The sequence below is a fragment of the Perissodus microlepis genome, chromosome 5 (assembly GCF_051167445.1).
Source record: "Perissodus microlepis isolate ML-2025 ecotype Zambia chromosome 5, ASM5116744v1, whole genome shotgun sequence".
NCBI classification, from domain to species: domain Eukaryota; kingdom Metazoa; phylum Chordata; class Actinopteri; order Cichliformes; family Cichlidae; genus Perissodus; species Perissodus microlepis.
Genome location: NC_140465.1, coordinates 7195795 through 7223766, shown reverse-complemented (window position 1 = coordinate 7223766; position 27972 = coordinate 7195795). Strand labels below are relative to the sequence as shown.

General features: G+C 41.0%; 2 protein-coding genes across 2 annotated transcripts; both read left to right on the top strand.

Annotated features, from left to right (window-relative positions):
* The first annotated feature begins 51 nt into the window (after window positions 1-51).
* gxylt2 (glucoside xylosyltransferase 2) lies at window positions 52-15979 on the top strand. Its single transcript, XM_084927544.1, has 7 exons — window positions 52-494; window positions 8623-8821; window positions 9821-9952; window positions 12037-12288; window positions 12617-12740; window positions 13564-13736; window positions 14789-15979. Exons 1-7 carry the CDS (start codon window positions 208-210, stop codon window positions 14963-14965), a joined length of 1344 nt encoding a protein of 447 aa, XP_084783670.1. The 5' UTR covers window positions 52-207; the 3' UTR covers window positions 14966-15979.
* Window positions 15980-18804: 2825 nt separating this feature from the next.
* On the top strand, window positions 18805-26727 carry ppp4r2b (protein phosphatase 4, regulatory subunit 2b). The gene is made up of 9 exons (XM_084927543.1): window positions 18805-18956; window positions 19594-19675; window positions 21008-21178; window positions 21846-21939; window positions 22019-22056; window positions 22169-22243; window positions 22337-22477; window positions 22576-22877; window positions 25290-26727. Exons 1-9 carry the CDS (start codon window positions 18923-18925, stop codon window positions 25658-25660), a joined length of 1308 nt encoding a protein of 435 aa, XP_084783669.1. The 5' UTR covers window positions 18805-18922; the 3' UTR covers window positions 25661-26727.
* Window positions 26728-27972: the final 1245 nt, after the last annotated feature.

Sequence of the window (27972 nt, the reverse complement as noted above, 5' to 3'; positions counted from 1 at the left end):
ATCATTACGGCAAGGCTGGGGAAGCCACGCCTCCGCCGTATAATCCTCTATGGACGATGAGAAGCAGCACTCCGCTCTCCATCATCATCTGCGGAAAAATGCGAGCGGGGAGCGGCAAGAAAATGTCAGCTCGCGCTGCCCTCCCTCCGCCGCAGACATGAGCGCAGTCCCGACCGCCTCTTCCAACCGCAACAAGTTGCTCTCACCATGCGGATCCACTGCAAAGTAGTTGTGATCGCCGTGTGTTTTGGAGTTTTCTTACTTTTGTACTTTTTGGGGGGCAACGCCGCGGATGATCCGCTGTTGAAAGAAGTTGGAGAGGAGCCGGAGGAGGACAGCAGCTCTTCCCAGTCGCCCTCCCAGCTCGAGCACAACGTTGTTGCAAAGTTTCCGAGGAAATCGCCCGCAGGAGTCGGCGTGCGTCCGGAAGAGCCTCGTAAGGAACGAAAACAGGGGAGACCAATTAGTAGAGGGGCCAGCGTGAATGTAAAGAGGTGAGGAGTGAGGGGGGTGGGGGGTGTTTCCGTTTAAGAGCCTATTTCCTCAAGGCTCTCCCTAAATGAACGTCTCCGCTTTCTCATCCCCATCTTTCCTAGCCTCTGGGAAGTTTCAAAGTGAGGGTGTCGGGTTATAATCGTGCTTTGAGTGAGCCTTATCCTCATCTATCAAACTGCCTACGTTGTGCTCAAGGACTCAGGCTTCACAAAAGCCAGATCTTTTAAGGGACACCCCATCATGCATCTGCTGGGCTGCTTTAATTTTCTCTTTTTTTCGCTGTTGCAGACATGAGTTTCTAAAGAATGTGGCTGAAATATGGCCAGAGAGCTTGACTGATGTGGTTAGGTGGAAGTGTTGTCAGTATTTGCAAAGAGGAGATCAAACACAAAGCACAACAGGGTGATGAATTGTCACGTGAGCTCAACATCTCGATCATTTGTGCCTTATTATGTGTGAAAGCGGGGCATGGTCTCAGTCCTCTGCTGGTGTTAAAGGGGGTAAAAGGTCACCTTGAAAGACACAAAGTGCACTTCATAAAGGCTGCGACTGTGTACGGAGCAGCCCGGGCTCCCATTTGGTTTCACTTGAACATGAGTCAGACATTATGGGAAGTAGTCTGCTAGAACTATTTACAGAAAAGCTTATCAGGTGTGATTTTTATTTTTGTTTGTTACAAAGAAGCTGCCACAAAGACAGATGACCTGAATAAATCAGCACCGTGGCAGTATCTCAGATATCGTCAGCTGCTATTTGTGTTTAAGATTGAGGGCATTTTGTCTTCCAGCTTTCTAATTTCAGCCTTGCATTTCCTCCTGTCTTGCATGCCAGCTGTGCCATAATGGCCACTATGTGGCCGTGGAGATTACCCACGCTGGCAGGCTGCTGTAATATGTATTCCACTCCATAGCCGTACTCAAGGTTGGGGACACTGTTCGGCAGATAAAAGCCATCAAGGCGTTACGCCGTGAAAGGACCTTTGCGTCTTTGCAGAAACCACGCTCCTCCATGTGTGCTGCACGCTGATAAGGAAGATTGGGTGGAAGGGGTCACCGGTGGCCATTAAACAAACACGAACAGGTTGGAAAATGCTCAAGACTGACTGCTGCGATTAGGGGAAGAGCACTGAGCATCTTTGCCAGAACCTCTAAAAAAACAACTTTGTTTTGTCTCATTGCTCAAGCTGAGAGTATCGGGCCAGAGGACTGGGAACAATTGGGAGTCGTTTTCAGGTCTGCAGACACACTTTGCAGACTGTAAAGCTCTGATAGTGAATCATAACGACACAAACGGAGATTTAAGTTAACACTCTCTTTTATTACAACTGTCTGTTCAATCCATGCTTCATAACTTGTATCTCTCCCTTTGTTTGCGAATCTGAACCGCTGAACAGATTTCCTGTGCAGCTTTCTTATTAGACAAACATGCCTTTTTTTTCCTAATCATATAATTTCCTCTTGACACATCACACCGTTTCCTGTGGCCAAAAATAGCGAAGAACGTCCTCTATGTCGCCCCAACCCACACGTACTGGAGGCTATAATGCGTTGTTGTCTTTATCACTTCAAACGCCCAACGCTTGCGAGGTCCACACACCCAAAATGTGAAGTGTTTTTCCTTTTTTTACGATTTTTAAACAGAGCGTGATTGGTTAATGTACCCCCCACCCTCAGCTTAATTAAAAACAGAATTAGGGTTTAGTTCCAGGCTCTGTGACTTACGATCCTTACCTGTAACTTTCCCGTTCCTTCACTCTGACGTCTTCATTACCTTCAGCGTGTGTTCCAGATGCTTTGTTGCACTGCGTTAAAGCGTGAATCTGCAGGGTGAGACTGGTGTTGATACTCTGTGTCGAAACAAATCCCCTGCCCTGTCACTTCAGATATAGCTAAGCTGCATTCTTCCCAGTAAAGAAGTCACTGCCTCGCAGTGGCATTATGCATAGCTATAAAAATGTCATCTTGCATGACTGAGCACTCACTCAGCTCGGAGTGGTTTTTGAAATCTCCCTGCTTGCCTGTGCAGCCCGACGTGGCTGGAGAGGGTGCTTGTGTGAGCCTCATCGGAGGGAGTTTTGCCTCTCTTTTAGTTTGGCTAACTCACTTTTAAATTGCCAGTAAATGAGTCATTCTGAGGCAGAAAGATATCGTGGGGCTGGGTAAAATCCCTCATCTGTAAAGAGCTGGGTTTGAAAGTCATAGCTTTGAACGTGACAACAACAACAAAAGTAAAGATAAATGATTAATAATAGAAGCATTTACTGAGCACTAAGCTGATTCATTGATCAGCCAAGCTGTGAAAACTTTGATCTACTGGGATGGGTAGGACTCTGATGCCAGATGTTTGCTTTGTATTCGTTTCTGGCAGTTTGACATTATAGGGAAAAAAATCTTTTAAACTTTTGGACAACTCAATGAAGCTATTTGAAGATGTCACTTTGGGCTCAGGGAGGTGGTGATTGGTGTATTCAACTCATTTTTGGAAGTTTTCTTGCGCACATTCCAGCTTTCACAGAAAGTCCTTTATCTTTTAACGTCAACCCCGCATTTGCATTTATTTTCATGACTGACTACGCTGTTAATCGCATTTACGCATGCCAAAGTTAGAAAAACGGATTTTTGTGGTAGTTCCCACTTTCACTTCATTTCCAAAGTGTCTTTGAGCTGCAGGGGTGTGTGATACACAGGCAGTCATGGCATAGGAACTTACCATGCTGGTGTTTGATGGTTGTTATCACTGTAAAAGAGGTGTTTGCGTGGTGCTTTTTTGGTTCTTATATACCATTGGTTTCTCTTACTGGTAAAAGTTAAATAAACATTTCATATATGCTTAAAGATCTGGGATGTTCTAATATGAGATGGAGATACCTGCTGTAAAGATCTCACCAAACACGCATTTGCTAAACTCTCCACTAACATCCATCAGCCGTATCACTCTGCTGAAGGAAGCAGCAGCATACCCATGACATATCTATCACTACCACCTCATCTCCTGAAGCTATAGGCCAGGGACAAGATGTGTATTTCCAACGTTTAGAATGTCAAAACTTTGAAAAATCAATTTAAAAGTGCAGCGTGGAAAATCTGACCATTAGACGTCCATAGATTACAGAGCGTAGTCGTAGCTACAGTAGGATCACCATTACTCTTTAGTGAGCCCTTTTAGTCTGGAGGAGGTAAAAGGAGTCAGCGAAGCTCGCTTCTGTGCACTGACAGATATACTGATGTTGAGGATATCCTCAATGTTTTCTATCAGTAAGCGCTGGTGTTTTTGTCAGTGGTAGCTGCTGTTAGCTGGCGTTAGTGGGTCTAACATTGCTGGACTTGGAAACTTCAAGAACTCATACAGTATGAGAATGTAATCAAACAGTTGTGATCAAGCTGTTTTTGCTATTTAGCCGACTTAACGTCAGCTGCTCGGAGATGGAAAGGTCACATGTCCAATCTGCTGACAATGACTGTCACAATATTGTGAATAAATAAGAATGTTTATGCACGTTTTCGTGTGTTAGAGCCCTGAATTCAGTTCAGGAGATGAGGCTTGAGGTGAGGAGGAAGAGCGTGACATTTTATCCAGATGCCAGCCATGTTGTTTCTGTCCTTTGCATTTTGATTTTCAGATGATAAACCATTGGTATGATCCTTCATATCTTGAGTCTGAAGGTGCAGGCTTGCATTAAAACTTGCCTCCATGCACACAAACGCCTACAAGTTCTGCTCTCTTCCGCCTTTGGTGTTCTACGCATTTGACCTGTATGTAGGCGCGTATATAAAACATGATTAGGCAGAATGGCAGTGTACTTTTAGTACCAGTCAAAAGCAGAGACAAATGGAGAGGGTTGTGTCATGAAGTGCATTTGGCATAAAATCTTAGCTAAATCAAACATGTGGTTCATAAAATATGAAGAAGAAGATTCAGTATGGCATGAAATAAGCAACTTACTGTTTACAGACATCAATCCGACATTTATAGGACCCCAAGTCCTTTTTCAACCACCTTTTGCAACCATCTTGCCATTTTGGTTATTAGACATTTGTGAGGTGGCTTCAGTTTTCAGACCCCGAAGCTGTTTCCTTCTTTTTAACCGTCTATGTGTGGGAATCATATCACAGTCCCAATGTCCCCACTTTTTTTTTAATCTATTAGAAATGTCCATATTTAGTGCCAGTGCATCCTGCTGCTGTATAATACTTTGATTTGCATTTAATATGTAGAGAACTTGGTCAAGGTTTGTGCTGGACACAGAAAAGAGGATATGATAATGGCAGCAGTGCGTGCGTGCCGCTCTCTGTTCGGGTTTCTTTGCATCTGCCTCTCTGATGAATCTCTTACTGGGTTTTAGAGTTTGTGAAAGTGAATATCTCCGGCCTGAGTCAGCGCGTTTTGGTCGTTTAAGAACTGCGCTGACACGTTGCATGTTTATTTTAGCACGTTCGGCTCAGCATGCTGATGAATGCAAATGTTCTGAGAGGGCAGCTGAAATGAACACATAAAACCAGATTCTTGTGGCAGCTGCGTCGGTGATTGTTCATGAGTGGTCACATGCGATCTGAGGTTTTCTTCTGTTTTCTCTTGTGCCCCAGCTGAATAAAATTCAAGCAAAGAATCCAGCGGATCAGCCCCGAGAAGTAGCTCTGGCACTCTCTGTCGTATAGTCTCAACTTTAATCAGCTGAATTCTGTTTAACCACTTTGAGACGGGCTTCTTCAAACCAATGCGAACACATCGGTCAGAAGTCCACCAAACAGAGTTACATTCGGATTAATTAAATGTCTTCAAGGTGTTCTCTGGGACAGGCTTTACTCTGCGCTTGTACATTTTTCTTTTATCTCTAGAGGTGCTGCCTTTTTCCTCTCCTTGCGTGCTTTGAAAGGGTCGGTGGTGGTGCTTTTGTAGGCGAAGGGTTCCTCTTGTGCCTGCTATGCAGCCGATAAGGAATTCAAGTCCTTTTGTACCTCGTCTGTGCTTTTTGACTGCTTCCAGATGTGAGGAGCGGTGCCATGACACAAACCATTATGTAAGCAACCCATGCTTAATGTGGCAAACACATTATTAATGTATTTTTTATGTGGGTTTTTTTTTGTCTTATCATTCAGGTTTATGCAAAAAAGCCTTTATTTATTTTGCATGACTAAGTGCAACGCGATTGCATCCTTGCAGGGGATAGGGACTGCATTTTTCTGTGGGGAAATGGGTTGTGTGTTCAACAACCTTGACAGAACATCAGCCCCTGAAGCGTGGCGGACAGATTTCTCAGCACCTTCTCGTTCATCCTAATCTGCAGTTCATCATTGTCCCGCACCCATGCAGAAAACGAAGTGTCACGCTTGAGGACTGCCCCACAACCCACCTGTCGAGTTTCACTCTTCTCCCTTCCTATCCATTTTATGCTAGGCTCCCGCTTGTTTCAGACGCAGAGGAAATGCATGTCTTCTACAAATGTCTTCTCCATTTTGCCTTCCCCAGCTCTCCTCCTCAAAGAAAAAAAAAAGCAAAATAAGCTATATGTTGAAACAAAAGGTTCTTTGTTCTTTTTTGGTTCCAGTCTTTTTCCTCTTTGGCTATGTCAACATTCATGTTGAAGGTATTGTTATCACAAGCGGCCCCATGTAGTGCTTACACAGAAGAAAAATAGATGATGTTGACCTTAACTTTAGGCTGCCCCATCACTTAAATGTTTCCCTATCATAGAGCGGGCTAGGCCGCGCTGCTCTGCAGAGAGAGCGCTTAAACCCGATAAAGAACCCCCCTTCCCTTTGAACATGGAAGAGCAAAGTCCAGTGGGAACTCGCAGAGGTAGTCGTGTGTGAAGGTGTTTGTTAAATGATATACTGAGGCGCACATGTAACATGACTGAGAAAAATAGTTGACCTTTCATTTCAATTGGAGGATAGCTGCTTTTTCTTTTTTTAAATTCTTCACTTCCTCCTGTTGTCATCCATATAAATCCCAAATGATGTTTTTGTTGTTGAAGTAAGAAGCCGGTACTATTAATACTGACATCCATACAAGTGGCAAAAAGAGCTTAAGGCTGAATGCATTTGTTTTTTAACAGATATAATTATTCCCAGTATCACCCACTCTGATTTTATACATTTTGCTAATTGAATTGTTGTTTTTCGTTGTTTTACCTTCATTGTGTAGGACGATTTGCACCGACTTTAAAAAGATAACAGCAGGAATAGAAACAAAACACGCTGTAATGAAGGGAAAGTGGAATCACAACCTTTTACTCAGTACGCTTGCATCATTCACCTGAACCTAACCTTGCTTAAACGTTATATGGTGTGATGTTATTGCTTAGCTTCTTTTTTAAAGCTTTCATTATTGAGTCAGTTCAGTTTGTGGGTATTAATTTAAGCACAGCTCTCTTAAAGTCTAGGTCTGTCAGGTTGAGCTCTGGACTTTAACTGGGACATTGCAACACTTTGATTCTTTTCTTTTTCAGCCAGTTGTAGATTTGCTGCTGTGCTGCGGGTCACCGGCCTACTGCATGACCCAATTTCAGTCAAGCTTTAGCTGTCAGATAGTTGGCCTCACATTTGCCTCGATTTGTTCAGTCTTTTGATAAATGTGCTAACATGTTAACCAAGGCCTTTAGTGTCTGAATTTGGGGGTTTTTTGTTGGGGTTTTTTGTATTTTCTCTGACCCTGGGATGAATTTGCTGAAGTGTGGACTCCTGGAAAGGTTGTGCCATTGTTTTAACACACATCTGAATGTTTGCTCCCAGCAAACTGTCAAAACTTGTGCTTTTATAGAGGCGCTCACCGCGCTATGTATTTGATTAGCAGGTGCTGCTAATCAAATGTAAACAACTCCTATGTAAGCAGTGAGGGTATACTTAGTTTTCTTTATAACAGGACTACACAGTACATCTTTTGAAAACGCTGTTTTTCACTTGACTGTGGTGTGGTTTGTGTGCAGCTAGCTTGGTAGCCATTGAGTGTGGTAGAAAATAAACGGTAATATCTTCAGTAAAAACCTTTAGCTGAATAAATAAATGACAGAATGAATCTAAAAATCTCAAATTGGGTTGATATTTTACATATGCAGTGTTTTGTTGTTGTTGTTGTTTTTTTTTTAAATTTGTTTTAAAGTCGAGTTTTGCAATTTCTTCTTTGTGAAATATTAGAAAACCACTCTGTTATTAACAGACCCTATTGTGCCCTGAATATTTAGACATTTTAAAAAATGTTTTTTTCTATAACATAAAGGACATTTTTAAATAGTGTGGCTAAATCAAACTTCTGAAGCAGCCGTCATGCTAAACACTGGAGCTAAGTGGAGGTGACGCTAAAGCTCGAGGTTAGCATTTTATTTCTGGCAGTTGCATACTTTCATTGAAAATGTAAAATCTTTACTTTAATTTATATAGCACCAAATCACAACAACGTTTGCTTTAAGGCATAAATGTGAATATTATCTTGCTGAACAAAAACCTAGCATCAAATTGTCTTGGTAATGAACTATGTTCCAGCAGTACAATTACGTAGGGTTTATAAGAACGTAGAATTATCTTAATAATTATTATCTGTTTATTCACTTATGGGCTTCCCCACCAAGTAAAAAGTAAAAGGTGTCGTGCTTGAGTATAATATTATTTTGGGGTATTTTCATAAATGGTGTTCATGGGGATATATGTGTAGTTATAACCAAAAGCCATCAGTTTATGTTGGCTTACAAGAAATATAAATATAGGTGTCAGCTTTCCAAAGACCATATGGGTTGGAGCTCTTGTGGAAGTCTGAAATTATGGCGTCTGTTTCAGTAATTTCATTTTTCTGTGTATGTTTTGGTTCCACTGTGCTGTGGTCCATCTGTTGAGCACAAATTGCTCTTCACAGGCTCTGCAGCTTGCAGGCCAATTTGCAGGCGATGAGTGAGGGGAACAAGGTTTGTGATTGTCAGCACATACACCCCCACCCCGCCCAAACGTGTGGCCTTGGCCCATTGAAATCTAAAACGGACAGCTAGGTGGAGGAAAAACTCGACATCCGGCACATCTTTTGTTGCAATTACTGCCAGCTTTTGATCTCAATATAGTAATTTCATTATACTGAGGTGTTATTGTTTTTCTTTTATACAGGACTGCCAGTGCTTCATCTTCTACATTTACTCTTTTCTAGTAAACCACGGAGTAATGTAGCCCGACCTGTAACCAGGCACACCAAGGCGGAGGACGTCATGCATTTGGCTGTGGTGGCTTGTGGGAACCGTCTGAACGAGACCCTCACCATGGTAAAATCAGCCCTCCTATTCAGCTTAAAGAAGATCAAGTTTCACATTTTTGCTGAGGACCCCTTGGCCCTGCAGTTTAAAGAAAGGGTAAGAACCCTGTAATGTGTTTTGAGCCCAAAACCTGTATTTTCAATGCACCTTGCTGTCTGCTTTGCTGTTCAGGATCTTACTCTGATTTGTGAGTTACCACAGCACATGTTAAACACTCCTCCTTTCTTTGTAATAGATGACACCGAGATCACAGCAGTTGTAACTCGGAGCCTCTCTTACTCACTCTTGTACCCTTTTATCTCAAGGCCGGGGCGTAATATATCACCGAGACACGCTGCGTTATTCCGCCTCCCCCCGCCTCAAAGTCACCTTTACGGAGGTGCGTTGGCGTGACTTTGATTAGTTCCACTGATACTGTAACTAACAGCCTTTTAACATTGCTTCAATTGATGGGCCACAAATATCAGCAGAAGTACCTTTAAACAGCTTTAAATCTTAATCCTAAAAGCCCCGTGAGCCAGCGTTCCTGTGTGCGGTGAATCACTGCCATGTGTTGAAAATTCCCATGAGGGGGGAGGGGGGAGTCGTGGTAGCTGAGGCCTGTAATAATGTGACACATATGCCAGGTTTGAGTAGAAAGGAGCCACAGGAAAGGTTAGTCTCACCTCCCTTGATCTCTTATCCTCCTCCTGCTTGTGGCGCTCTCTCTGTCTCTCTCGCTCTTCTCAGGGCCAAACTGTTGAACTGGTGATTATGGAGAGATTTAACGCCTAACTGGTCGGATAACGCGAGCTTCAGCGAACCTCGCCATGCTTTAAGATGGTGCCTTCCCTTGTTTAGATTATTGCGTTTTAATAAAATAGCAGCTGGCTGCTGCACGCGTACCGAAAAGAGCCAATCAGCAGCCGGAGACGTGACTTCATTGTTTGAAATGGCCACCTGCACAAGCTGATAAGTCTGTGAAAAGAGCAAAAGGGAGATTAGCTTTCAGTCTAATTGTTGTTTATCCTGACTCTTTCTCACGCAGCCTGCCTTACTCAAAGTCAGTTAGACCCTTTTTTTGGCGTAACACACCGCATGTTGCTTTACTTTCAGCTGAACCAGTGGCCTCGCTCTGTCGCAGCCAAGTTCCAGTACAGAATCTACTCCATCTCCTTCTCGGTGGGAAACGCTGACGAGTGGAAGAAGCTCTTCAAGCCCTGCGCTGCTCAGAGACTCTTCCTCCCCGTAAGCCTGCCACACTTATCTCACCTAATATCCCCACCATGCTTAATGTCATTAGCCGGTGTTAAGAAAAAAATGTTAATCCATCTCTTTTCTACTTAAACAATCTTATTACCCTCTTCACTGGATGATTACAGCTAGATACTGGCTTGTTTATTGATGATTTCATACCTTCTCAGCAGCAATTATGTAACAAATAAGAATTCCCCAGAGAACAAATCCAGTAATTCCATCAAGTGAGGCTCATGCCCGCCTATTGATTTCCTTTTTCTGACACGGTTCATTGCAGTAACAGCCAGCGTCCTTACCATGTAATGAACATGTGGCAGATCAATAGGTGTTTTTTTTTCTCTTGCTGCAAGGCAATCAATAGACATTCACTATTCACTTTATTAGGCTTTATTTTAAGGCGTAACTTACCATATCTGGACTTCACCCACCAACACTGTATAATCCTCTAGTAGGTTTTGCTAGAACACACAGCAAACTGTACTATTTGTCAATTAATTCTGCTCAAAGATACAGTGGCCCTGAGAGGTCAAATGCATTAAAAAAAAAAATAGAAAAGGCTGCAAAAAAGGACTCAAAAGCACAGTGGAAGTTCAATATAAAAACCTCACAATTGAAGCAATTTTGGCATGCGAAGGATGGCACTGTGACATGCTTAAAATAAGCAGAGGACTCGCTGATGTTGTTGGGGAGAAAAAGATGCAGTTTTTCAGCATCTTTCTCTTTATTGACATTTTCTTAAATTGCAGTCCGTTTGACCGCTCAGGGTCGCCGTGCAAAAAGGTTCAAAAGGCAGCAACATAAAAAACATTGTGGAGAGCTCTGGTTCAAGTCTAGCCACAACTACAGCATCCTCTTTAAGCACATGTGTCAGTCAAAGCAGCTACATATCTTTACCAGTATCCAAATGGATGAGGTATTTAAAGGAAAAAACATATTTACAGTTTCTCTCCATATATGAGCAGCAGGTTCTGTGTTTTGTTTCATTTATCCTTCCATGTAAACTCTAGTTTGTACAGATTGGATTGGTGCTGGTTTAGTTGTTTTTCCAAGTAACGTTGCTTGACTTCGTAAAGTCACGCAACATTCCTGTAGCAGTGTAATGAAACCCAGATTTCCTCTTGAAGAACTAAAACTTGTGCACTGCATCCTCCTTCTTTAGCATTCTTCCTCTGCATCTTCCTGTCAGCTGAGCCAGGAAAAAATAAAGCAGTAGTCTGTTTTGCTGCTACAGAGCAGATACTACAGTATGTTTTGAAGGAAATAGCTAGCTTCACGTGTTGGTTGGGATAGTTGGGGTTCATTAATACTGACATTCATTTATATGTGCTGTGCCGTCTGATGATACGGCCTAAGAGAAGCCTGTATAATGTAAACAGAAGTGGTCCTAGCACAGAACCCTGTGGTACTCCATAATTAACTTCAGTGTTTGAAGAGGACTCTCCATTTACATAAACAAATTGGAGAATATTAGATATACATGATACAAACCACTGCACTGGAGTACCTGTAAGGACCCGAAGTCTTTTTGCAACCGCTCTAACAGTAGTTTTCCTCCAGCCCAACTGGACAAACAAACAAACTGTATTATTGTAGGGTCTGTAACTTAAAATATAAAGTGCTTTCAGGCAACTGCTGTTATCATTTGGTACTATATAAATAACATTTAATTGAATTTGGGGGTTAATTTTCCCTGTATTCTTTTTTTAGTACATATTGATAATGTGTGGCATAAACCAGCGATCCTCAACCCCCGGGCCACGGACCGGTACCAGTCCATGAGTCGTTTGGTACTGGGCCGCGAGAGTTGAGGCTCAGGTGTGACATTTATGGTTTTCAGGGTTTTTATCAGTTTTTATTGTTATTTTTTGTCGTTTTTATCGTTAACTCGGTTTCCCTGGGTCTTTTCCCATGTGTTATGAATAAATCTTTTTTTGGGGGGCTACCGGTACTGGTTTTATTTTGTTGTATTAATCCGCGACACCTTAAAGGCCGGTCCGTGAAAATATTGTCGGACATAAACTGGTCCGTTGGTGCTGGCATAAATATTGTATTTACGTCTAAAATTGTACTTCCAGGTCATCTTGAAGGACGTGGACTCTTTACTCTACGTGGACACTGATGTGCTGTTTCTGCGCCCTATGGATGATATCTGGAATCTACTGAAGTCCTTCAACAGGACGCAGCTGGCAGCGATGGCCCCAGAGCACGAGGTACCCAAGATTGGCTGGTACAGCCGGTTTGCCCGCCACCCTTTCTACGGAGTCACGGGCGTCAACTCTGGTGTCATGCTGATGAATCTCACACGGATCCGCAGCACGCTGTTCAAAGTAAGGTCAAAACAGTACTATTTCCCCACACTCTGATCGGTAGAAAGCTAAAGTGGGCTGCAATTTCCTATTTGCATTCTGAAGGGCTGTTTCCTTGAGCTCAAGTGACAGGCAGAGTGCTATGAGTGGGCTGTGATTAAAGCTTTCCAGATTACCATGACAGCATCACAGACTTCTGCCCTCAGAACTCAATTTAACAGCTCTAATACTGGCAGCAGATTGCACATGGAAGCGGGAATGTAAATGTGCTCCGCCTTTGATGATTTTTTTATTTATTTTTTTTAATGCTCCTCTTAAGCTGTTCTTTTTATTAATCCTTGTATTTCAGAACAGTATGATCCCTACTGGCCTGTCTTGGGAGGATCTTCTTCATCCACTCTACCAGAAATACAAGAACCATATCACCTGGGGAGATCAGGACCTCCTCAATATCATCTTCCACTACAACCCAGGTACAAGCTCCTTTTTCAAGTGTGTGTGTGTGTGTGTGTGTTTGTCTGTATACATAAGAAATGCATTAATTGCACTATGTTACGTTATGTTTAAGGCCTAATCCAAACTGCTTATCCATGCATATGAGTGCACTTTGAAATACCAGTCTGCAGACAGCCCAAACAACAGCTTCTCACCATCAACATGTTTCCAAAAATTGCATCTTATTTTCACTTTTGCTAAAGTCTGCTTCATGAATCTGGCTGTGTAAACACCAAGGCTGTGGCTGCAGGCGAAAGCAGACTGAGATCCAGCTGCAGCCGCCAGATGTAGGCATCAAATGCTCAGAGCCGTCAGCAGAGCTGGCATCATTCGCATTTGCTCAGAGCCAAATGGAGTGTCTTGTTTTTGTATATTAAGCGCTTTGTGTTCTCTGCTGTCTGAGTATATTCATATATTCATGTTGGTCCATCAGCGTTTTTCTGATCTGTGTTTTTCTTGGCGAGGAAACTTTTTCTCCTGGTAGTAGCGTACATACCAGCGTACAAAGGACCTCATGTTCTTTAAGCTAATGCACCACTATTGAGGGTTCAGAACAAATAAGTTAATCGATATTTGTGTTTCTTTTTCTATTGATCTTTATCATGCAATTCAATGATCAGCTCCTCTATTACAGCAGAAGCAGGTTTTTTGTTCTTTGTGCTGACATTAAAACGATCTATTTTCCCAACTCTGTTTATTCTATAATCTTCTGGTATGTCTGGATTTAGTTTTCCCTTCAAGAAACACATTGATGCAATTACCTGATTAAGAAATAAACCATTTCATCGTTTCCCCCCCCAGAGCGTCTCTTCATCTTTCCATGCCAGTGGAACTACAGACCTGACCACTGTATGTACGGTAGTAACTGCAAAGGGGCTGAAGAGGAAGGCGTGTCCATCCTCCATGGCAACCGTGGCGTATATCATGATGACAAGCAGCCAGCGTTTAAAGTAGTCTATGATGCAATCCATAATGTGAGTATCCCAGGAGGGTCTGAAAGTTATGTGTGAATTATGCTTCTGAGGGAAATCTTAAATTACATTTATCCCTACGCCACAACCTCTTACGTAGCGTTTATAATCAGTTCAGTTTTATTTACATAGTGCCAAATCACAACAGCAGTTGCCTCAAGGTGCTTTATATTGTACGGTAAACACCCTACAATAATACAAAGAAAACCAGAAAAATAAAAAACAACAATCAACAACAACAACAATGACCCCCTGTGAGCAAGAGCTTTAGCAACAGTGGGAAGAAAAAACTCCCTTTTAACAGGAAGGCAGAATTTGGCTAAGGGAGGAGCGGCCATCTGCCGCGCCTGGTTGGGGTGAGGGGAGGAAGATGGAATAAAGACACACTGTGGAAGAGAGCCAGAGATGATTAATAACTAATAAATAACTGATAACTAATAAAAAAAAATTTTTAGCAGTCTTGTAGGACTGGGACATGTTGATGTTTTGAAGGAACCTGACGTGCACCTCCTGAGAAATGCAGCTACACATCAGGTTGCAGCATACCACAATGGTTTGAATAGCATGGAAGGTTGTGGTGTGGGGATTAAAAAGAGTTTCCAGTTACTACGTTAGTTTGGATGTTGATTTCACTCATATAAAATCAAGCTTAGGGGTTAGGCTGCTAAAGGAGCAATTCTACATATAAGTGTGTGTAGACCTGTTTCTGTAGCAGCATTGTTTAGCTCAGAAAAAAAGAACAGCTATGACTATTTATTTTGTGATTTCAAATTCTCTCCCCTTGCACTCATGAAACAATCTGGGTCAGTTTAAAATTAGAATTTGTTTTCTCCGGCAGCAGAGTCGGTTCCCCCCCTGCTCTGCTGAGATAAGCCTCTTAAAGACGAGCAGGGTCGTAATTTATGATTAATACCGAGGCCCGCCCCACCCCTGCCAACCGAATGTGTAAATATCATTTAGCCTGTGATATGTTCTATATCAAACAAAAAAACCCGCACAAACGCACAAAACTTTGGGTTTGGAACTGACATGGGCCGATGTCTCCGTCTCTGCAGTTTCCCTTTGAGGACAACATGTTCCAGTCGCTCTTCTACCCCATCCAGACCAAGTTCCTGGACACGGTCAACACGCTCTGTGGTCGGATTCCCCAAGTCTTCCTCAAGCAGATCGAAAAGACAATGAGGAAGGTGTTTGAGGACAAAGTGGTCCGCCACGTCAGGCCACATAAATAACTGATGGAGAAAGTGGGTCTCCCTGTGGATTCTCAGATCAAACTGGTGGCTCTGCATTTGCAGTGTTCAGCGCATGACACTTTCTGGAATAAGGGTCTCATGAACATTATGAGCCTTTGGTGATGAGTAATCACCCTATGCATACAGTGCTGGTCAGCGACGTCGCCGAATAGGTTTGCCTTATAACCGTCTTTATTTTGACATCACAAGTGATGTAACGTATAAGAATGTTGGAAAACTAGAAAGTATCAGCTCATCTCAAGTGTGTAAGAAAAATTTAAGCCGTGTTTTTGTCAAGATTTGTACAAAGGTGTCTTGTCTTTTTTTACTTTTCCTCACAAGCATTTGAAGTACTCCTCCTAACCATTAGGGAGATGTGTATGTGCTACACAGAGTCAACTTTGGACAGCTTTACTACCTTGAAGTAGTAGATTTATAAACCACTCCTCTAAAATTGTGAATGTTTTATCAGCAAATAACTTGAAGTGTGAATCTGTGTAAATGAGTTTGTGGTCTGTTTTGCAGTTGCCAAATGCCGCTGACAGTATTACACACAGCACAGCAGAAGAAATGTAGACTTTTGTGTTGAATACTGAATGTCACAATGCACTTTGACATTAGGACTGGAAGGTTGTTGTTGTTGCACATATGTCTCCATTAGATACAACACGACTCGACTGAAATCAAAACCAAAAGTGCTAGATTTTGAAAAAAGGAAGGAAAAAAAAGGTGTCAAACCACAGCAGATCATGTACCGTATAAATATTCATGTCTGACGTTTTCTTTCCTGGCAGAAGAAAATAAGTGCTGTAGATTTGTGTGTTTGAGAGAGTCTCCGAGCCTGTAATCTGATGTGTGGTGTATGTACCATGTGATCAATGGTGAACGCATGGGCTGTATATTTTAAAGTTGCTTTTAAAGGGGTATAAAGAGCCAAATGTATCAAATCATTCAACCTGGAAACTGAATAGCTGTACACTCAGCGTGTGTTTCTTAATAAAACAATGCAATGTCCTGAGTTTACCTTAGCCTCATTTATGCTCATATAGTCTTGGTGAAAAGAACGTACCACATCTGTCAGTTCTGAGGTTTTACACATCACAACATCATAAAATAAAATAAAAAAGTATCTAATTCTGAGCAGGTCTTAAAGTAAGGACAGGAACATGTGACATATCACTGTGTTGTTTATTTAACAAAAATGGAGCCAAAAGGCAGAAGCCGTGTGTGAAAAATTGAGTAGCAGTAATAACTTCCTGTGCGACTCCGACATCGCTGTGGAGGACTTATGGCCCAGTTTTCATTACAGTGTTGCTTCAGTTCATTGAGGTTTGCACACTTCTGTTAATTTCAGTACGTTTCAGGTCTGAACTTTGACTTGGCCATTAAAACACCTTGATTCTTTTCTCTTTCAGACATTCTCTGATCCTGTTCCAGGATCCAGTTTGGGCTAAGCTTTAGTTGTTGGAGATGGTCTTGACTCTGTAATACTTTGGTATGCAGAGGAGTTAACAGTCTGCTCAATGACTGGGACTTCAAAACAGCCCCAAATCATCACCCCTCCACCACCATGCTTGAGAGCTGGTATTAGGTGCTTTGTTTGGTGTTTGCTGTACCTTGTGGTCAAAAATCTCCACTTTGGTCTCATCTGTCTAAGAGACAATGTTCCAGAAGTCTTATAGTTTGTTCAGATACAATCTTCCAAACATAAGCTGTGCTGCCTTGTTTTTCATTGCAGAACAATTAGAAAAAACTAAACAAGTGTTTTTTTTCTAATTGTACTGCAATGAGCTTTAGTATTTAACATGCTCACTGAGGCCTGTAGAGATACAGCTTGGTTTTTTTTAACTTCCTCCAAGCATTGCACATTCTGTTTTGGGGTGAATTTGGGATGTGCACTCAGTGGAAGACTGGTATTTGTAATGAATGTTTTCCACTGGTAAATAATCTTTCTTACAATTATTTGTAAATGGCCCCTTCCAAGACTGATGGAGAGCACCAATTGCTACTATAAGAACATTGCTGATCTCAGACCAGCAAACTGCCAAAACTTGGTTGCTGATGATCAATGATCAAATGCATTTCATTAGCAGCACCTGGCCACTAGAAAGCAGTAAGGGTGTCCTTAGTTTTTATACAGTGCTTCTACATTTTGGCCTTATTTTTGTTAATAACACGGTATAATAATATGTCATGTGTTGTTGTTCATCTCATTTTAAGATCTATTAAAGACCAGATAGTTTTAATTATGTCCTAATACAAATGTTTGTTGTTGCTTTTTTGTGTGTGTTTGTTTGTTTTCACCATGACTGCATAATAATCAATTGTGTTTTAATATGTTTGAAACAATAAACGGGGATGAATTATATTCTTTAAATGGTGACAGAGAGAGTACAGACAATGGTTACTCAAGATTTGTTTCAACAAGATCAGTAAGTATCTGATGTCAGTATATTTTGATCCAAATATGATAATACAGCCAAATCTTAGCGATTTGAAAGTGAAGCTAACACTCACCTAACTCTCTATTGTGTGTGTCAAACTCAAGGCCCGGGGACCTTTTAACCCACTTATCAGGGCTTCAGAAACCTGGAAAAAGTAGATTGTGGTTTGTTGCTTATCATGTGCCTTTTTTCACACTTGAAGGCTATATAGAATATGTAAACAAGCGTCTACACGATGAAATATCTTTTTTCTTTTCCTTTTTAAATGGCAGTTTCTCTTAAGATTTGAGATGCCATGTCTGGGCCCTTAACAAATATGTAAAGAAATAAAGAAATAAAGATTGATTATTTTGTTTTTACATGAGGATATATTTCTTTACCTCCCATACTTTGTAAATGGTAACTGGTATTCTTGAATAAATCATATAATGGTAAGCAATATGTTGAAAATTATTTACAGAGGCCATTGTGTGCATAGACCAATTGGATGTAGGAAGAATATATGAGACAATAAACAATATTATCAAGGATTTCTTAAATTATGGACATTTTCCCAGTCAGAGTATTCTTTCAAACCTTCCAGTGACTTATGAATCAGTAATCATCCAAGACCTCCCAGAATATGCAAAACATATTGCTGGAATATATTGTCATTGGCAGGGATGGTGTTAATTAAAGAATGTCAGCTGTCAAACTCACATATACACATCTGGTCCTTTATGTGTTCACAGCTTCCCAGTGGGTAAACCTAAATTTAGTCTAAATTTAACTTAAGATACAAAATCTATATTTAGAATAGACATTTTAAATTGTCAGGTATCATAACTAATGATTCAGAAAAATATCTTTGTAAATATTCTCTGTATGCAAATGGTGATGAGTGCCTCTCAGTCCCAGATTGTATCTGTGCATAGCATCTTAATGTATCGATATTTCACATGCAGCATCTTTTTATGTTCAGTGTACTTTTATAGAAATCATTCTGATTCACTTGTTATTAAAAAATTATACACCTGAGCTTGAATTTCCCACATCTATATGTATATATATTAATGTTACATAACGAAAATAGATTGGCATTCAGCCAACCATGCATTTTTTCACGTTTAAAAAGAAATGCACATGCATTGTATTGGATAGCATAAATCCAAAACTTGTGCTGATAAATACATTTAAATTACTAGTTTGGTTCACATTTTTCTGATATACTTTTTTATGTTTAAGATGAATTTGTTTTGGTATAAATTTTGTTTTAAGTCGATATTGTGTTAAAAGAATGTCGCCCCTTAAAACACTGTCTCATTTTCTCCGTCTGTTTGTGTAAATCCACATCCATTCATAAGTGGAGTGCTTCTCTCCCCCCGTGTGTTTCAGCGAACAGGCAGTGACCTCACGGCGCCATATTAAAATGCTTCCTCCTCTTTGCCTGTCTGTGAGGTTGTAGCTTAGCAGCCGCAGCTAGCCGCCAGTCTGCTTTTTTACATCTACAAGACTGACAGAGGGCAACGACGTGATGGAAATTGATTCGCTTCAAGAAGCTCTCAGAGGTTATACTCAGTTTATTCCTCTTGTTCTTTCATCGGCCGAGACCACACGGTATTTGTGTCCGGCCCAGATTACTCTTTTGTAACAAATGATCGGATTGTATCTCTCACGCTAATGGCGCTAGCTAGCTGATACTCGAGGCTAGCGTTAGCTAAGGCTAGCATTATAAGCGGTTTCACGGAAATGGTTTAGTCATGAAAGAACGACGAGAAAATACAACTTATTCCTTTGGATTTACTGTAAAGTTCTTATGTATTTGCCCTCAGTAACTGATAATATTCTCACAGATATGTATTTAGTATATGACGACTGTCACCGGCTTTTTGTACAGTTATTTGCCGGCTATGGTCTTCTGGCTAACTTAACATGCTAAACTTAGGCTAGCCAGCGAATTAGCAACACTGGTTATGTAAATAGATAACTTTAACGAGACAGGGTGACTCCTCAGGGATATGCTACCAGCTTTTTATGTGTCGGCTAGAGTAGATTATAACTGAAAGTAAACAAAATATCCAGGTTTATTGGCAGAGTTATCAAAACTGTTGGGAAAGCTGAGGTAAATCAAAGCCTGTGCACCTCCACTAGTTAAATGGTCATGTTGAGCCACTCAGGGTTTTTTTTTATTTTTCATCTTAACAGATTTCGACAAGAAAGGAAAGAAGGAGCCATCTCCTCTACTGGAACAGTTTCTATGCCATATCGCCAAAACTGGCGATACCATGTAGGTGAAAACTACAGACCTATTTATTTTATCCCTTTGCTCTCTCTCTTACTCATACACACACACTCTCTCTCACTCACACACACACACACACAAATACAACTGTTATCATTTTAAATAGGCCCTGTATGATGACATTTTATAGACTTTTTGGACTTGAGATAACAGCCTAAAGTATGTGTGGCTCAAAGCTTTCATGACTATAAGTCATTTCAATTTGCTGTTATATTAGTTAACATGTGTTTTTATAATGGGATCATTTAAAATCATAAGGGTTTCTTACTGCAGTATCCTGTAGTAAGTACTGTTGAAATTTAAGTGAGTTATTCTTACATAAGGCGTAAGATTAAAGAAAATGGGCCAAATAAACACGTGGGGTTGGGTGATTAAAAAGGAAATGGTAAACAGAACAATTATTAAAATATTGTAATGAGAAAAGTTTAAGGTACTAACAAAGACACATGATGGGCATTCACCTGTATTTTGGGGATAGAAAGTGAGGAGTTTGTGGTGGGTCAGCATTGACCTAGCTACCAGAAATTCCACAATTCCACATGCTGGTGCAGACAGCAGCCCCTCAAGCCAGCAGGAGGAAACGGTGGCAAATGACAAGAGGTGTACACAAAATGACCACTAGCTTTCTTTTTGTAAGTGTTGTAAGAGCTTTTTCAAACAGAGGTGTCAGATGTCCAGGGCCCTCTGCAGGGATTTGAAGCAGCTAGTCAGTGTGTGTGGTTGTAGTTTTGGTGTCGAGCTAAAGATGTTCTGGAGTATCTAACTTTCATACATTTATGGTTAGTACAATACTGATTTGACACAACAGATAAACATCAACCACAGTGTTTGCCTAATGCCATTTTTTTGCAGCTAGACCTAACCCTGGTAAAATTTTACTACACACGTAAAAACATATTCAGTCTAGGGGTGACATGTTTTTAAGGCCATGATAAAATTACTCTTTTCACAGAATAATCAATAATAATAATCAATAAAGATTTTTTTTAACATTTTTTAAAATTGTTTATTTGACCATTTTTTTTATATTGCATTTGATTTCCAAAATCATTTGTGGTTTCTGACATTACCTGGCCTTATTAGATAATTGCAAAAATACAAAAGTGTGGGGTAGATTTCAGACTGTAAAAATACAGTGGAAGGGTCCATTTCTTTCATATAGCATAGGTCTGTTAACTTTAACAACATTGCAGTTTCTAATTTATGTGCCATTTGTCACAGTGATGGAAATGCTGAACTTTGAATTGTTTTAAGCTTCTAACATGTCTTTTGCCAGTGTGTTGACCCGTTTCTAATTATTCACTGTATTTCCTTTAGGGTTCAATGGTCTCAATTTAAGAACTACTTTCTGTTTAAATTGGAGAAAGTGATGGATGACTTCAGAGCCTCAGCACCTGAGCAAAGAGGTCCTGCAAATCCCAATGTGGAGTCAGTTCCATTTGAAGATATGAAGGAGAGAATTCTGAAGATTGTGAAGGGATACAATGGGTGGGTACTGAGCTGAAGTGGAACACGTGAGGCAGAAGTGGTATCAATAGAGAAGCCAAGTTACCCTGTGTGTTATATATGCACATATACACTTTTTCTTTCTTTCGTTTTTTTTGCTTGTTGTGAAAGCATTTCCTATTGCCCAAGTCTTTTCAGGCCAGTCAGTTTGCACTTTCTTTCAGAATTTTGCATAATTTGTGTCAACAGTACTTTTATTCATCAATTTTAGATACATTTCAAGTTAATTTGTGGTTGGCAGCTTTAAATAAATGAGTGTACTGAGCAACTAGTTCAGTTATTTGCACAATTTTGCTGTTAAACCTATAGTTAAAGGGACCATGCTACTATTTATGCTCGTAAGGGGTTGCCTGATTGCTGGGGTTTTCTCTGTATTAGTGTAGGGTCTTTACTCTACAGTATGAAGCACCTTGAGGTGACTGTTGTGATTTGGGGGTATATCGATCAACACCGAGTTGAATCTCATTTCTTAAAGGGAGACTATTAGAGCTCAGAACAGTGTTTCTCAATATTATCTCTCCTTCCCTGTTGATTTTTATAACTGTTGACTTCCCACTTACAAACCACATAAAATAGATTCATGGACCTTCTGAAGGACACTTGTCCTGGTCACTGTATGGTGAATCTGTCGTTCTGCTTCCATTTTTAGAATCCCGTTCACGATCCAGCGCCTGTGTGAGCTACTTACAGAACCTAAGAGGAACTATACAGGAACAGATAAGTTTCTTCGGGGGGTGGAGAAGGTAAGACGTGAACAGAAAAGTTAGGTATTTTTCAACTAATTGAAGTCTGTGATTAACTGAAATTTTTATTTCCCTCTAGAATGTAATGGTGGTAAGCTGTGTCCATCCAATCTCAGAGTAAGTGATGTGTTCAAGTTTAGAGTTTAATAGAATATTTATCTGCATTCAGTGTCCATGCAGAGGGTTTTAATAATGCATTAATATTTTTTTCTCTTTCATGCTTTTGCAGGAAAAATGGATGCAGTGCTGTGAATAGAATGAATGGAGTAATGCCTCCTGGAAGCACATCTGCGTTTACAGAGAGGTTGTGTCAAGGACAGATTATTGACCCGATTTAAAAAAATAAATATGTATTTTCATTTATTTATTTATTTGTTTTGGTTTGCTTTTGTGATAGGAAAGTGAATGGTCCAGGAACTCCACGACCACTGAACAGACCGAAAGTTTCTCTGGCCAGCTCACTAACAGCTAATGGTCTGCCAGACAGCACAGACAACAAAGACACTGACACGGACCCAGATGGCGACAGAGATTCCAGGTATGTCCGAATTCTTAACACACCAGGAGCACACCCTGTCGAGCCCAATCAAAGCTGCTGGTCTCACGTGTATCTCTGGTTTCTTATTTCATTGTTAGTGAGGTTTCGGCATCAGGCGGATCCCCGGGAAGCTCGGTAAAGAACAAACACGATGAAACAGAAGAGGACATGGAAGCTGAACAGCAAGAGGTGAAGAGACTTAAGTTCAGCAAGGATGAAGAGGAAGAAGATGAGGAGGAGGAGGATGAAGAGGAGGAGCATGGGGTGGATGCATTGAGGCCTTCAGATGCCACCTGCCACTCAAAAGAAGCAGAAGCCATGGTCCAAGAAGAGGAAGAAGAAAAGGTTGCATATAAGGAGGATGAAGCCTCTAGCAGTGCTGCTGCCACTGAAGACCAAGGTAGGTGTTCTTCAGTGCTGTTTGTTTATTGGTTGTGGACGTTAAGGCAATAAATTTAGTACTGAGCAGTTTGAGGCTACAAAGTCGAGCTGACTCTACAAACGTAGATAATGAAAAATACAAGCGATCGTGCAAATGTGCTGGCTGTATTGGCTGTTCAGGTTTCTAGCGCAGCGGTCCCCAACCCCCGGGCCTCGGACCGGTACCGGTCCGTGAGTCGTTTGGTACCGGGCCGCGAGAGTTGAGGCTCAGGTGTGAAATGTATGGTTTTCAGGGTTTTTATCGGTTTTCAGCGTTATTTTGTTATCGTTTTTATCATTAACTTCAAGTTTTCTTGGGTCTTTTCACATGTGTTATGAATAAATCTTCTTTTTTTCCGGTACCGGTACTAGTTTTATTTTGTTGTATTTATCCGCGACACCTTAAAGGCCGGTCCGTGAAAATATTGTCGTGCGTAAACCGGTCCGTGGCGCAAAAAAGGTTGGGGACCGCTGCTCTAGCGCACTAAACCAACCCCAGTTAACAATCAGATTACCGAGTTTAAAAACAGAAACAGCTCAGATGCTTTGATAGTTTTCCTTGTTCAATAACATGATTTAGAACTTTACCATAGGGAACCCGGAGAACAAGTCGTGGTACGGCAAAACAGCTTTTCACTATTATGGTTAAAAAGTAATTGTTTTTATGTTTAAAAAAAAAAAAAAAGAAAAGAAAAGCGAGACTACTCTTCTTACAAATGACATGCTTGCTCTGACTTTACACTGCAACATGAAACATCAAAGTCAGAGTTGGCTTTAACTCTAACATATATAACTATAACACGTAAGGTGTGAACATCTTTGATCTGAATAAAGGGGACAACTTGTGGCTTTTAGATTTTCAAGGGTACTTTTCACAAACACGTGTTTTGGTGTCTCTTGTTGGTTGTTGAACAATTCAAGCAGTACTTTCTGTGTAAAGTGTGACTGCATGCAGTTCAATGTAACTTCCTCTGTTAAAGTAGTAACCACTGTTGTTTCCGCGCTGTGGTTGTGGGAAATGTTTATGAAGTTAACTAGTCATTCATCTGTTTCAACATTTTTGGAAACTGTTTGGTAAGTTGCAAATACGCTGTTTTTTTTTTTTCCACTCCTTCAACCGTGCATTTCATGTTGTCACTGTTCTTCTCAGCAGCACCTTCACTTGTGACAACTTGGTGAACCAAACAAGTTCAAAGATGCATATTAGAAATTACTCCATGTCTATATCCTCACAATTTGTTTGTTTTTTGTGTCATTTAAATGAGTGACTTACATCCAGACTACTGATGTGAAAATGTTCTTTGTCTTATTAAGGTAAAAATGCTCTCAGACCAAATAATCAGAGCAGGCTACACAATTGTCTTTATAAAGTCTTTTTTGGAGGAGGAGGGGAGGAGGGGGGGGGGTGCGCTGTGGCTTTTCTGCCCAGTATTCAACATCATGACTGAGGAATTGATATAGATTGTAACCAGTTTCCAGTCCAGTTTCATGAATTGTCGCTACATACAGTACATCAAGTCATTGATGTAAGCTGTAGCTTAACTAGTTAACTAAGGGATAGCGTTGAAAATAAAACTGACCCCATGTCCTATTAATACCATATAATTTGATGCACAGTGTGTGTTAGTCGGGCAGCTGGCAGAAGAGAGGGACAGCCGAGCTGAGGGCCGAGTGGTGCTGGATTTGTTAACGATGAAGCAGGGATTACTCTGCACCCGCAAGTCTGCGAGTTCCACTGGTGTAAATGTCATCATTACGCAGTTGGCAAAAGGATTCATGCAGATGTCTCTGTGCCTGTTGTTTTTTTTTTTTGGGGGGGGGGTTTTTTGTGGTGAACTTGCATTACAACCCAGGCATCGGACTTCAAGCGGATATCAAACAAGTATAATACGAATGACTACTTGGCCGTTGGGTCTCCAGCTGTATTCTCAGCACAATATAATCCAGGTTTAAGAGGCCAGGTCTGCTGATACCTGAAGATGCTGTCAGTACCTTTTACTGCAATGACAATGTGGTGGCTGTGGTTCTCGCATTACGTAGTTTAGACCAGAGTGGCCTACAAATACCTCTGCATGTGTACTCGTAGTGCAAGACCTGAACAGATGGTTAAGTAAAGTAAAAAGGAATTATTTGTAGGCACGAAAGGATAGTTTTAAATGATGTAAACCACATAAAGAGTTCATTTACTGATACAAAAGGTAACATTTCATTTATTATAATGCAGAAGCATTATTGGAGGTGAGAGTGAATTCTCAAGAATATATAATTTTCTTTCTGTAAATATCTTCATACTGTACTCCCCAGTGTAATGTTGGGATCGCGTACATCCCTCCCCCTCTGGAACTACTTTTGATTTAGTTTTTCCTCTGCTGTTTTTCACTTTTCTTTACAGAACCAACTAGCAGCACGGCGGCCGATGCATGTGCAGACTCGGGCCAGGAGGCCGAGCAGGCCGAGAGGGAAGTGCCGTGTGGCTCAGAGGACGAGGGCAGCGACATGGATCAGACAGAGCAGCAGGCACCCACAGGCGACCTGGAAAGCCCCGAGACCAGCAGAGACAGTGAGGAGAGCAACAGTGACCCAGTCATCAGCAGCAGTAGCAGCAGCGATAGCAGCTGTAGCATAGAGGAGAGAGCAGAAGCGGCCAGTGAAGATGTAGCTCTCACTCCCTCCAGCAGTACAAGTGAACCTCCTACAGAGGGCGATATGGGAAGTGCCATCTTAAACACTGGGAACACCGAGGAGCCTATGGAGCAGGACTAGACTGAGAGCCTCCCCCTCCCTTTGCAGCCATGTGTGACCATAAACCAGCTTGTCCTTGACTCCAGCTTGACTGTCACTGGGAACGAGGACAGCACCTCAAACACAAGAAGAACGCCTCGTTACGCTTTGGACACTCCTCCAAAATGGCTACCTGGCACTGATGTGGGCATCCCAAAAAAATTTTTCTTTTCCTTCTTTTTAACTGGAATATTTTATTGATCTTCCTCTCTTCTGTTTTTAAGTTTGCTTTTAAGTTTCCCTTAAAAGGGGGTTGGTTTCTGCAGCTGTGTTTTTGTTTTTGTCTCTTTCACTGGGGTTGTTTGAGTTCTGTGGTGGTCTGGTTGTTTAATGCCACTCACTCCAGCCATTTTGACATTATTACAGGATTGGTAGTCTTTAACCGTAGTGTAGCACACTGCCAGGGTCAGAACAGAGCTGCATCAGATCGTCATTATTTAAGAATTTCACATGTAAGCTAAACAAACCAGCAAATCTGTTCCTGACCTAAACTATGGCAACCAACTAACCAACGTGTGTTCCACCAGAGATGTGAGATCCCCCCCCCCCCCCGTGTCCTGTTTAACCCACCCCACATTGATACACTACCAATCCTACTGAACAGTACTATGACGGTCTACCTTGTAGAGGCGTCCTTTGTAAAATGATATTTCGGATGCATAAAACCAACATAATTTATGATCATTTCAATGAGTTATTTTGACGTATATTTGTTTTTTGTTTAGTTTTGTCTGCCAGTTGTAGTTTCCAAATACCAGCTGTAAGTACAAAGATCAGATGCTTTCTTTGTATTGTGATGTCACCATGTTGTTTCACCAACCGATATCCAGAGCAGTTTTCTGGTTCCAGTTCTACACTTGTTTCTGCAGCTGTACTTTTTGATATTTAGAATTTTAAATTTCTGTAAAGTAGATTTTTTTGTAGATTGTAATACAGTATGTGTTCACTGCCTTTGTGAAACCATATCTAATTGTACAATTTCTGTGTATACTCTGAATGCTTTTGCTTTCAATGGGGTATTCAGAAACAGCAATAAATGTTAACATTTTTATGGTTGGTGGTCTTGCTCACTTAACCATTCATGTTGTGCATTAATTATTTAGGAATATGTAGATGATGTGAACAACAAGCATATATTTGATGGCTTTAGTTAATTTAGGGGCGAGTTCTTTCCAGGGTCCAGTTTGGGTGTGTGTGCGTGCTCATTTGTGAATGAGCAGGAAGTCCAGCCCACTAAATGGTTGTGTAATATTTGGACTTGACACTGTCCATATATTATTTCTGTCTGAATCCTTGTCGGCTTTACAGCCCTTTTAATAATGAAGTTGCTACCTATGGCTTAGATTGCCACAGAGTGTTGGTGATAAGTTGGTTAAGCAAATCCTGGCACATTTGCACTTGTGTTTTTTTTCCAAGCCTAGTTTTACTGGACATTTCTTCCTAGTAAAAGGGAGTTTTTCCTTCCCACTGTCACCAACTGTTAGTCATGTGATTGCTGATTTTCCTTTCCAATACTGTAGGTCAGGGGTGGGGGAACTCAGGCCTCAAGGGCTGGTGTCCTGCAGGTTTTAGATATGTCCCTGCTCCAACACAGCTGATTTAAATGGCTAAATTAACTCTTCAGCATGTCTTGAAGTTCACCAGAAGCCTGGTAATGAGCTAATCATCTGATTCTGGTGTCTTGATCCATGGTGAGATCTAAACCCTGCAGGACACCGGCCCTTGAGGCCTGGAGTTCCCCCACCCCTGCTGTAGGGTCTTTTCCCTACAATATCAAGTGCCTTGAGGCAATTGTTGTTGTAAATGTGGCAATATATAAATCAAATTGAATTTCAGAATGTATTTATACTTAACATCAAAAAACAAAGCAATTTTTTTCATACATAATATAAAAACACTTGATCAGACGTGTGGCCCTCGAACTAAAATGAGTGATGCACATGGATGCCTGGTTTTACAGTAGTTTCTGATTTGGAAATAATTTTCGTACCCTGGTTTTTCCTAGCCATACAAAGTTCTGCTGTACTCTAATTCTGCATCACACACACAATGGCATATCATAGTTTTAACACTAAAGGTAGGTGGATCAGTCGTTGATTCCAACGGTGGTATTTGTATCAGATCGATACTTTCATTCTGTCCTCTTATTTTATTTATAGCCTATATCACATTTAAATAACACAATGATCCAAACTGCTTTGGATCAGAACCCAGTTTTCAAAATACGTGAAAAGCTGAAAGGTGTGTTTTGTTGCGTTAACTAATTATTGAGGAAAGTCAAATTCATAAATCAC

What these genes read in the sequence shown, in the direction of transcription:
- gxylt2 (XM_084927544.1), top strand. Translation starts at nt 208, where the DNA reads ATGCGGATCCACTGCAAAGTAGTTGTGATCGCCGTGTGTTTTGGAGTT. An exon ending in CCCTGCAGTTTAAAGAAAGG is followed by an intron (nt 8,822 to 9,820) that starts GTAAGAACCCTG and finishes CTTTACTTTCAG; the next exon opens with CTGAACCAGTGGCCTCGCTC. An exon ending in TCCGCAGCACGCTGTTCAAA is followed by an intron (nt 12,289 to 12,616) that starts GTAAGGTCAAAA and finishes CTTGTATTTCAG; the next exon opens with AACAGTATGATCCCTACTGG.
- ppp4r2b (XM_084927543.1), top strand. Translation starts at nt 18,923, where the DNA reads ATGGAAATTGATTCGCTTCAAGAAGCTCTCAGAG. An exon ending in GCTTCAAGAAGCTCTCAGAG is followed by an intron (nt 18,957 to 19,593) that starts GTTATACTCAGT and finishes TCATCTTAACAG; the next exon opens with ATTTCGACAAGAAAGGAAAG. An exon ending in ACATCTGCGTTTACAGAGAG is followed by an intron (nt 22,244 to 22,336) that starts GTTGTGTCAAGG and finishes CTTTTGTGATAG; the next exon opens with GAAAGTGAATGGTCCAGGAA.